Source organism: Hyperolius riggenbachi, chromosome 3 (genome assembly GCF_040937935.1).
Source record: "Hyperolius riggenbachi isolate aHypRig1 chromosome 3, aHypRig1.pri, whole genome shotgun sequence".
Lineage (NCBI taxonomy): Eukaryota > Metazoa > Chordata > Amphibia > Anura > Hyperoliidae > Hyperolius > Hyperolius riggenbachi.
The window spans coordinates 245,969,909-245,981,310 of NC_090648.1; the positions used below are offsets into that span (position 1 = coordinate 245,969,909).

At 45.6% G+C, this 11,402-nt stretch overlaps 1 protein-coding gene across 1 annotated transcript in view; it reads left to right on the plus strand.

Annotated features, from left to right (window-relative positions):
- The window catches only part of ECHDC3 (enoyl-CoA hydratase domain containing 3), a 31,781-nt gene extending 24,601 nt beyond the window's left edge, over positions 1-7,180 (plus strand). The window contains exons 4-5 of the mRNA XM_068272660.1: positions 382-582; positions 6,380-7,180. Coding sequence (XP_068128761.1) covers positions 382-582; positions 6,380-6,691 — 513 coding nt within the window. The 3' untranslated portion in view covers positions 6,692-7,180. The remainder of the gene's footprint in view (positions 1-381; positions 583-6,379) is intronic.
- Positions 7,181-11,402: the final 4,222 nt, after the last annotated feature.

An 11,402-nucleotide genomic window follows, 5' to 3' on the forward strand; every position in this document is an offset into this window, starting at 1 on the left:
TGAACACACCCATTCCCTTTGTACTCTCTTCCAGGCCACTCTTCTTTCTTCTGACCACATTACCTATGTGTTGTGCTGTCTATGTCCCCATACAACCTGTCAATAGGGATGACCAATGAGATGCAAATATTTCCGAGTTCATGCAGGATTATGTCAATTGTTATGCAAATAGATGCAGCTTGATAATGGACCAATCAATGTATACATATGTGAATACCATACCCAAATTTCCTTTTGCACAAGCTGCAGACTCAGTTACCACTTTCTGTTCATGCGCTTAGTCAGCTCACCAGCCTTATCTTATTTTTACTCGTCATTTTAAATTTAATTTCTTTCAAATTACGTATGTCAGTGGTTCACAACTCTTTCTGCTATTTGCAGCTCATGACAACAATCCAAACTATTCCAGTTCCTGTCATTGCCCAGGTGAATGGACTAGCCACAGCTGCTGGATGCCAGCTGGTGGCTAGCTGTGATCTAGCAGTGGCATCTGAGAAATCTCAATTTGCTACACCAGGTGTGAATGTTGGACTTTTTTGCTCTACTCCTGCTGTTGCTCTAGGAAGAGCTGTGCCTAGAAAGGTTTGTATGAATTCATTAGTACTGATTGTCAAATCACAGTAAGCAGTATATTCTTGTTTGTTTCCATTACTTGTACATAGTTCTTGAGCTTGAATGGCAATATCTTGACATGTTCTGAAGATTAGATCATAATTTTGTGGGTCAACGAATATATATGCTTTTAAATAAGCAGCCACACCCTTACCTAAGCACCACTTCCATCCTCAACCAATTTTGGCACCCAGCATTGGGGAGGTGTCAGGCTGGTGGATGGAAAGCTGGCACTGCTAAAATACTAGTGAAGCCAAAAAGATCAGCACAACTGCTAGACTATTGGTATTGTTTAAAGGAAGATATATATGGCACCCTCTTTATCTTTCTCGCTATAGTATCAATTTAGATGTAAAGGATTTATGAAATTATCTATGAAATTGTTAGAATTGCAGTTTAACTGTGTGTATTGCTGTAGTCATACTAGACTATTATCTGAGAAGTGTTAGGAACAGCAAAGTCCCACAGTAAAATCTCTGGAGATAGGTATTTTTTTAAAGTTGTGCAGATGCCAGGGGCAGAGGCACAGGAGAGTCGTTAGTCAGGAATGAAGGCATGCCTGCAATAATAAGCCTTGGTGGGGTTGCAGAAAACAACCTCAAAAGCAAGTGCACAGTCCAGAAGTAGGCAAGGTACAGATTAAGATGATAGAGGCAAAGTTCACAGAACTATCCAGATAACTAGGGCCCATATGCAATTAAATGTTTCTCCTGAGTTTTCTCCTAGGAGATAATCTTTCAACTTCTTCTTTTTTAAAATAACTCTTCAGCACTTTTCAATGAAAAAAGTAGAAAATGTTGGCAAAAAAAGTCAAGTTAAAATCATTTTGAGTATTGTCTTGCTTGCTTGTGGTGTAAAAAGCATTTCATTGACAGGTAGAGATGGCCCTAACGGTTCTCCGGGGAACCGATTCGCGTTCGCGGTGAACCGCAAACTAACTGCGAGTTCGACCTGCACCCTATACTACATCATTAGGCTCAACTTTGACCCTCTACATCACAGTCAGCAGGCACATGGTAGCCAATTAGGCTACACTCCCTCCTTGAGCCCCCCCCCCCCCTTTATAAAAGGCAGGCTACGTCGGTCATTGCCCTCACTCGTGTGGCAACAGTGATTAGAGAAGGAAGAGTTGCTGCAGAGACATAGGGAAAGCTTAGTTAGGCTCTTGTTAGGCTTGTTAGCTTCCTCCTTGCTGATACTTATTGCTAAAAAGCACCCCTCAACAGCTCTTTTGAGAGCTAATGTTGTTCTTGTGTCTTTTTTTTTTTTTTTTTTTTGTGTCCCACTGACACTTGCATATGCAGCCCTGTCAGTCAGCCCCAGCTGGCCCTTGGCCCCTTGCTAATTCCTACTGTGCCACTGCCAGGCCCAGCACATTCAGTGCCTACCTTTTCACTGCACATGTGTGACAGGCAGCTGCACATTTGTAATACCAATCACTGCATACCTGTTCATGTTTACTGCAGCTGCGTGACAGAAGCACGCAGTGTTATATACCAGTCACTGCACCTGTTCACGGTACCTGTGTGTGTGACAACTGCACATTGTATTGATACCAGTCACTGCATACCTGTTCAGTGCACCTATGTGACTGCACGCAGTGTTATATTATATACTGTACCAGTCACTGCATACCTGTTCACGGTACCGGTGTGTGTGACAGCTGCACATTTGTAATACTAGTCACTGCATACCTGTTCAGGGTACCTGTGTGTGTGTGACAGCTGCACATTTGTAATACCAGTTCGTGCATACCTGTTCACTGCACCTGTGTGACCGCACACTGTTTTATATACCAGTCCGTGCATACCTGTTAACTACACCTGTGTGACAGCTGCACATTGTAGTGTAATACTAGTCAATGCACATTGTATTAGTCGAGGCAGTGCATACCCTTCACTTCATTCCCCCCAATATAGACAAAACAAGAGGCAGAGCCAGAGGCAAGCAACCCGGCAGGTCTGTTCGAGGTCGCGCTGTCGTGAATTTGTGCGGCCCTCGTCGACTAAAATACAGTGTTCAGAAGACGGCACGTGCCATCAACCCCCAATATTGTCAAGTTCACTATTTAACACAGAACACCTCATCTCCCTCCGCTTCTGCACGGAAGCGTGACATATCTTCCTCCTCCTGCTCTGATTCTGGCACCCCACTTAACACTCCGTCGGCAGCCATCACCAAATTTTTGTGTGTGTCTGCCTCAGATGAGAGCAATGCCATCTGTACTCTCTGCCACCTAAAGTTGAGCCGTGGAAAGACCAAGACCCGCGTAGGGACAACTACCTTACGAAGGCACATAATTACAAAGCACAAACTGCAATAGGATGACCACCTGAGGAAAAGCAGCACACAAAAGTAAAGCCACACAATGCAGTGGAAGATACCAGGCCACAATTTTTTCTCAAAAAAGGCGATGCCCAAACTGTACCGTGATGTTGAAAAAGGCAAGTTGTGTCATCTCTGGCACACAGCGTTGGGTCAAGGGTCCATCTGACCACGGATACCTGGTCTGCAAAGCACAATCAGGCCTGCCCGAAGACTGTCCCCACACACAGCATCTCTACCTGACTGCCTGCCCCAAGACTAAGTCGCTCCCCACACAGCATCTCTGCCTGCAGGCCACTGGACTCCCTTCTCCGGCACCACCAACAGGGTCCAGGACTCCAGGCGGATTCCTAAATTTTTAACAAAACACTAACAAAACTAATAACAGTTTTTTTCTGGTATGTGTACCTAAGTTTTCTGGCTGCACTGCAGCTGCAACAACAAAACAAAAGGCATGTACATGTGTCAATTCCCCTTTATGATCACTACCTTACCGCGGTGAAGGGGCTTGCGTATAACAATGAAGCAATGACCGCCGGCTATATGAGTGTCTCGGTGGGGCACACCCAAGATAATAAGGTTGTTCCTTCATTGTGGACAGACCAAATTTGTTCAGCTGGACACTCAGTCACTGTTCTGTCATTCAGCTACCTCAGCCCGACCATATGAGCTTGAAAAACGCCATCGCCTGCACTCTGACCATGGTGCGCACCAGTCCAGCATGGCCGTCACTACACAAACAGCTGTTTGCGGTGCGTTACACAGTGAGTTTGGTGTGTCAGTGTGAAGCCATACACTAAATACACTCCCTGATTGATGTATACACATGCAAGATGTTTTAAAGCACTTTAGACCTCCAATTTAGCATGCAATCTGATTTCTGCCCTTAAAACGCTGCTGCGCGTCAAATCCTGATTTTTTTTTTTCCCCCGGGACTTTTGGCATGTATCCCACTCCCCCATGCCCCCTCCAGGTGTTAGACCCCTTGAAACATCTTTTCCATCACTTTTGTGGCCAGCATAAATGTTTCTAGTTTTCAAAGTTCGCCTCCCCATTGAAGTCTATTGCGATTCGCGAAAGTTCATGCAAACCGAACTTTTGCGGAAGTTCGCGATCGAGGTTCGCGAACCAAAAATGGGAGGTTTGAGCCATCTCTATTGACAGGATGTAAAAATATCACCTAGGAGAAAACTCAGGAGATAAGTACAGAAACTCAAGAACAGTACAGAAAGGCATGTTCTGCTGCAATGCGGGAGGTGGAGGGCCAGGGCCGGATTACCGACCAGGCAACAAAAGCAGTCGCTTGGGGCCCCATTCAGAGTCAAAGGGGGCCCCATCAGCACATAAACCAGCCCTCGCCATCCTGTCAGCGGTGGCTGGATGGTATAATGGTTAAAGGGACTCTGAGCAGTGCAGTAACTATGGAAAGATGCATATCATTTTAAAGTTCTCTTTCTCCTCTTTCCAATGATATATAAACGGCCGCCCTATGCCTTTTAGTTTTTGCTATTTTTACGATTGAAATCGCAGCCACGGGACGACTTTTCTCCGAAGTCGGCAGCTTGATTCAGCACAATGCAATGAAATATAAGGAACCCAGGGGGATATAATTACAAACATCATGCTGGTAGGTGTGAGGATGTAATTAATTAGTTGTGGGTATGCTTAAAGGCATACCCACAGGCACTGCTCGGAGTCACTTTTAAGGGCTCTGCCTCTGACACAGGAGACCAGGGTTCGAATCTCGGCTCTGCCTGTTCAGTAAGCCAGCACCTATTCAGTAGGAGACCTTAGGCAAGTCTCTCTAACATTGCTACTGCCTATAGAGCGCGTCCTAGTGGCTGCAGCTCTGGCGCTTTGAGTCCGCCAGGAGAAAAGCACAATATAAATGTTATTTGTCTTGTCTTGTCAAATGATGCCATGCGCTGCTGATTGTCTTCAGAGCCAGGCTCTCCTCCTAGGTCCCCCTCCTGCTACTGTGCGCTCTGCCGCTGCCCACTCCGCCCTCCCTTCCCACAGAGAACCACAGCTGCAGCAAGAATGATAGCAGCAGATGGCAAACGCTCACTCACCTATTCATGATCCAAGCAATAGAGATCCCGTCACCTTAAACCCATCTGTCTCTTCTACAGTGCAGCCGCTCGCTCTGAACTTCCTGATTCTCAGATCAGACAGGAAGTAGGAATAGTAGTATTAACAGAGCGGCAGCACTCTAGAGGAGACAGATGGGCTCCGGATGACGGGACCTCTATTGCTTGGATCGCAATAGGTGAATGTGAGTCATCTGGTGCTGTCATTCTCCCCCGCTGCGGCTGCCTTTTCTGCTGGACTATCGTATTCACTGGGATGGAGGCTGCATGGTGGCTGTCTAGTTTGGGAGGAAATCGGTTGTTCGGTGGTGGGGGTGGTTATGTAATTCTGTCTGGGGAACAGCTTTCGGTTTGGCGGTGTCCAGAGCTTTCTGCTATTGCCAGGCTGGAGATGCAGGGGGAAGTGCTGCTGCTGTGATATCTGGCGCCCTCTTCACAGGGGTGCCCCAGCCCCTGAGTGCAAATGTCCCAGCCATTCATCTCTCACTCTGCATTTTGCTGCTGCTATTCCCTGCATTGTGCACCCACAGAGGAAAGCAGGCTGTTGCCCATAGCAACCAGTAGCTCGGCTGCCCCGGTGTGTGCGGCATGTTGCTGTGCAGCTGCATCTTTTGATTCTATTACGACATGATGGGGGGCCCAAATCAATTACTTTGCTTAGGGCCCCATTTAGCCTTAATCCGGCTCTGTGGAGGGCCAATGGAGCGGCACAGGGGTGACCTCACACTGCAGGCAGGTTGAGTGGTTAGAGCAAAGCTATTGGCTGTCCCTCGGACACATTATTGGCAGAGCCAGTTGTTATTGGCAAACTTTACCCTACCGTGTGAATGGGCCATAAGATTGTATACACACAAGGTGAACTGAAGACAATCCTTTAAGCAACTGAATAATAATTGATTGGATGGGTATGCCATACGAAGAGACAAACATAACTGCTGATAGAGTGCAGAGATAGAAAGAGGTGGAATGGAAGCTTCAGAGAGAAAGATATGGCACTAGCTTGAGTACAGTGGCCCCTCCAAGATCATCACAAACATCTGATTTAGGTGACAACAATCTAGCGTGTATACATAGCTTTGCAGGTATTATGTATGTACATACCAGCAAACTCCATCTACCTATCATTTTCTAGATGGACCATTTCTACTTACAGTTGTTTACCTCAAAATATAGATGACACAGTGGATATCTGTCCGGGCTTCTCTGCTGCAGAAGCATGCATGCTCAACTAATTCGTGTCCATTTTCTATATATTTTTAGCTTTTTTATATGATTGGTCACATTATTAGTACATTTTGTTGAACTGTTACAAAGGCAAATCTACTGCCAATCTGCATGATTTTATCTTCCAGGTTGCCTTGGAAATGCTATTTACTGGTGAACCAATATCCGCCCATGATGCTTTGCTGCATGGCCTCATCAGCAAAGTAGTGCCTGAAGAGAACTTGGAACCTGAAACAATGAGGATTGCCAGAAAAATTTGCCAGGCAAGCCGCTCTGTAGTTGCTCTGGGAAAAGCTACATTTTATAAACAAATGTCACAAAGCCTGGAAGACGCATACGCTCTGACTTCCCAAGTCATGCTGCAGAACCTTTCACTGAAGGATGGACAAGAAGGAATTGAGGCCTTCGCACAGAAGAGGAAACCAGTATGGAGTAATTAATCAGGAAAAAAACACCATTGAAAACCTGGCCATAATCCCTTACATTATAATACAAACTTAATTATAGGTGAAATAAATGAAAATAAAAAGACATTTTAGGTTTATTTTATTTTGAAGTGGGAAAATGAGTATCACTTGCTGATCATAAACGGTAAAACATTAAAAAATATATTTTTACAATTTTTTTTAAATGATGATTTTAATGCTTGTATTGACCATCCTACTGTATTTATCATAGCACACTTATCACTGGATGATCACGTTTCATTTATTCTTGCATAGATAGATACGGTAAGTTAAATGGCTTCCCCTAAATTGGCCCTTGTCTATGATACACACACCACAAGACACATACATATGACTATGATAGGGATTAGATTGTGAGCCCCTCTGAGGGACAGGTAAGTGATGAGACAATATACTCTGTAAAGCGCTGTGGAAGATGTTGTCGTTATATAAAATACTGAATTATAATAATTATATTCTTGATCTTTATTCTCCTCTTTTTCTTATCGTGAAATCGAAAGATATGCATTTATTACTCAACATGTTACTAAGGATAAAGTAAATAGTTATCAACAAATAGGTAAGTATTTCAGTAATCCTTTTACACTTAATGCATTGGTACGTGTTTTTTTCCTCTAAAGTAGTGCATGGTGTAAAAGCTTTCAGTTAAAATGCATATAGTGGGAACTGTGTCATAGGAAAACATAGACATTACTGAAAATCAGTTAATAACTGAGACCAAAAAAGGACCCTAAAAAAATTAAAAAAAAGTGTAAAAAGGACCATAAACCTAATATGATGCCTATAAATAGTTTGAAGACTTTTTTTTTTTATTCAATACTTATTAGTGTATTTATACAAACAGGAGAATCCAGGCAGATTGCCAGCATAGCATTTGCGTAGCCAGCTGAATGCTGCAAAGTACAAATATGTGTAAAGCTGAATATGCATTACATTTAAAGCCACATACACACTACTAAAATAAATCAATCATAATAATCACCAAAAATCTGTGTATACTAACATCCTTCCTCTCTAGCAATAACCAGAGGGAACTGAGCAGCACGGTGGCGTAGTGGTTAGCGCTCTCACCTTGCAGCGCTGGGTTCCTGGCTCGAATCCCAGCAACATCTGCATGGAGTTTGTATGTTCTACCTGTGTCTGCAGGGTTTCCTCTGGACACCCTGGTTTCCTCCCACATCCCAAAAACATACAAATAAGTTAATTGGCTTCCCCTAAATTGGCCCTAAACTACAATACATACACTAAACGATACATATAGACATATCATATGACTATGGTAGGGGTTAGATTGAGAGCCCCTCTGAGAGACAGTTAAGTGACAAGACAATTTATACTCTGTACATCGCTGCGTAAGATGTCGGCGCTATATAAATACTAAATAATAAAAATTATTACTGCTGCCGCCTAATTCGTGTTGTCACTGTGGGACCTTGAAAGGAATTTTCTGTAGCTTAATGACACTGACTGGCTGCCTCCTTTCTCTCCCAGCTGAACATAGAGCAGAGTGTCTGTACAGTGATCATTTCAAAACTGTTGCCCAAACCTAGGAAGCCGGTAGCATTCGAGGCACCACAACGGCTTTGAGAATGGTCTGCTGCCCCCGGGGAGACATGGTTGAACTGCTGCTCTCTACCCCTGCAAATCAGGATCTGTGAAGCGAGCATGGCTGGCATGTCACTCATCCTCCTCTCCTCTAATGCCTAGTACACACCATATAATTTTCTGTAAGATTTTTCTGTAATTAGATTATTTTCTGTAAAGTACTAGTAGAGACTGGTCATTATCTCTGGTGCAATTTTTCAGCCCCGAGTCAATACTTTGTAGAACCACCTGTTGCTGCAATTACAGCTGCCAGTCTTTTAGGTTATGTCTCTACCAGCTTTGCACATGTAGAGACTGAAATCCTTGCCCATTCTTCTTTGCAAAACAGCTCCAGCTCAGTCAGATTAGATAGACAGACAGCTTTTGTGAACAGCAGTTTTCAGATCTTGCCACAGATTCTCGATTGGATTTAGATCTGGACTTTGACTGGGCCATTCTAACACATGGATAAGTTTTGTTTTAAACCATTCCATTGTTGCCCTGGCTTTATGTTTAGGGTCGTTGTCCTGCTGGAAGGTGAACCTCTGGCCCAGTCTCAAGTCTTTGACTCCAAGAGGTTTTCTCTAACCCTTAGCTGGGATACGTCCTTAGGAGTATGGTGACGCCCAGTCACCTGATGAAACACAAAATGGAAAAGTATAAAAAGCTCCCACCCTCTCCAATCCCCAGTTTATTTTGTGTTTCTGCCCGGAAACACAGGGGAAAGTTCTGCTCCCGTTTGTTGTTTTTTCCTTTCTCACCAGAGGGTGAGAAGGTTTACCTGGAGGGGGATCTCTGGCGGAGGACAGCTGAGCAGGAGAGGAGTCTCGGGTCTCATGTGCCGCCATTACGCGCTGGACGCCTGGATAGGTGGGCGGGCCAGTAGTTTTCCTTCCTCCTGCGCGATTCACCTATGCCGGCTTTATGTGGATTCCGGCAAGTGAGGCGCACGCGTACTTCCGGCGGAAGAGGGGAGAGCGGGCCGGAAGTGGTAATCAATGCGGGGCCTTCCTGGATTATTTCAACGAGCGCCGCGCTGATGGCCGCGCAGTGACGGAGGTTCCTGCTGCCAAACCTGTGGTGATGTCTACCTCCTCAGGAGCCCCCGCGGCAGCGCTGCCGGCAGAAAGCAATTCTACAGCCGCAGTAGCGTCCACATCTCCAGCATCGGCTTCACAGCCTGAGGGTGTGGTAAGTGGGAGATTTGGTCTCCCTGTTATATAACCCTGGTTTTCACTGTGCAGTAATTTTAACTAGGGTTGTTCTATGTCTCCCTTTTTCTCTCCTGTTGTTTGTTTTCAGGGAGTGGAGTCTAAATCTGGTGGATCTGGCAAATCCAGATTAAAAAAGTGCTGCCAGTGTTCTTCTAAATTACCTGCTGGCTATGCTAAAACCCTATGTCAAACTTGTATTGACACTGTGATAGCCTCTGAGTCCTCTTCTATTTTTAAAAATGTGATTCGATCTGTTAGGAAAGATATGACAGTGGCATTTGACAGGTTCAGAGAATCTATTATTCCATCCATTCCCCCTGGGCCGGCTGCTATTCCTTCTACGTTTCCTTCGGGATCTGTTCCTTCTCCTGGTCCTCCGGATGCCACTCCTGGTCCTTCCGGGGGTCTCCCGGTGGATCCCTTTATTCCCATTGGGGGGGTGGAGGAGGAGGAGGAGGATTTTGAGGGAAGAGCTCCACCTCCCAGGGGAGGCCGAGGGGGCGGCTCAGGATCAGGTTTACTCCGGTCTGGCGCAGCAATCTGGTCGGGTTTTTCCTTTTCATCAATCCCTTAAAGATATTATTTCCTCTCAGTGGAAGGAGCCTGAGAGGCGTGTTTTTATTCCAAAATCTGCTAAAAGGAAATATCCGTTTGCTCCGCCGGACATGGATAAATTCACTAAATGTCCTAAAATTGATGCCTCCTTATCCAAATATTCAAAGAATGCTGATTTATCATTTGAAGATGCAGGTATTTTGAAGGATTCAATGGATAAAAGGATTGAGGTATTATTAAAGAAAGCATGGGAGTCGGCTTCCTTTGCTTTTGTTCCGGGAGTGGCGGCCAGGGCCGTGCAGAGGGTCCTTAAGTGGGGGGTGCTCAAATTTAAAAAAAGGGGCCTGTCAATGCCTTCCCCCGCATGCCCCCCTCCTCGTTTCTGGCTAGGGGGGTATTGATTGTCATGCTGCTGAATGCAGATGATGGATGCCATGTGGGTTCTGGATGTAAGTGCTGAGTGTCATGTGGGTTCTGGCTATGGTTGGGTATCGAGTGTCATGTGGGTGTTGATTGCAAGTACTTAGTGCCATGTGAGTTCTGGGTGTAAGTACTGAGTGTCATGTGGGTTCTGGCTATGGTTGGGTATCGAGTGTCATGCGGGTGTTGATTGCAAGAACTTAGTGCCATGTAAGATCTGGGTGCATGTACTGGATGGCATGTGGGTGCTGGGTGCAGGGACTTGGTGTGACATGGGTGCGAATACTTGGCGCCATGCCTGTACTGGGTGCTGGCTAAGGGTGGGCTTTGGGCATCACATGGGTTTTGAATGCAGGTACTTTGGGTGCGGGTACGGGTTAAGTGGGTGCTTGGTGCAGATAGTGGGTGCCATGTGGAAGCTGTGCAGGTGTGAGTACTGGGTGCAATTTTAGTCCTGGGTGCAGATACTTGGTGTCATGTGAGTGTGAGTACTGGGTGCCAGCTATGAGGGGAAGGGGTGGCTGATGGGAAAAGTAGAGGTCAGTGAGGGTGCTGCAGGAAGGGGCAGGGCCATGCAGAGAATCCTCAAGGGTGTGGTGCTCAAATTTGAAATCGATAAATCGTGCTAAATTGTGTATGTAATACCCCCTCTCCATAAAGCATAAGACAGTCTTATGCCCCCCCACACACACACACACACACACACACCTTTGTAGCAGTATCAGGCAGACGGTGTGTCTCCTTCCAACTCTTTTGGTGCTACCACCCTCAAATCAGCAGTGATAGGTGCCCACTGTTAGTGGGTTAGAGTGGGCACAGTGGAGCCCACTGTAGAGGCACAAACTCACCTTTCATTACTGGGACCTCTGCCCCTTCTGATCAGCACCCAAGCCTCTTTTCAGGCAAAGAAG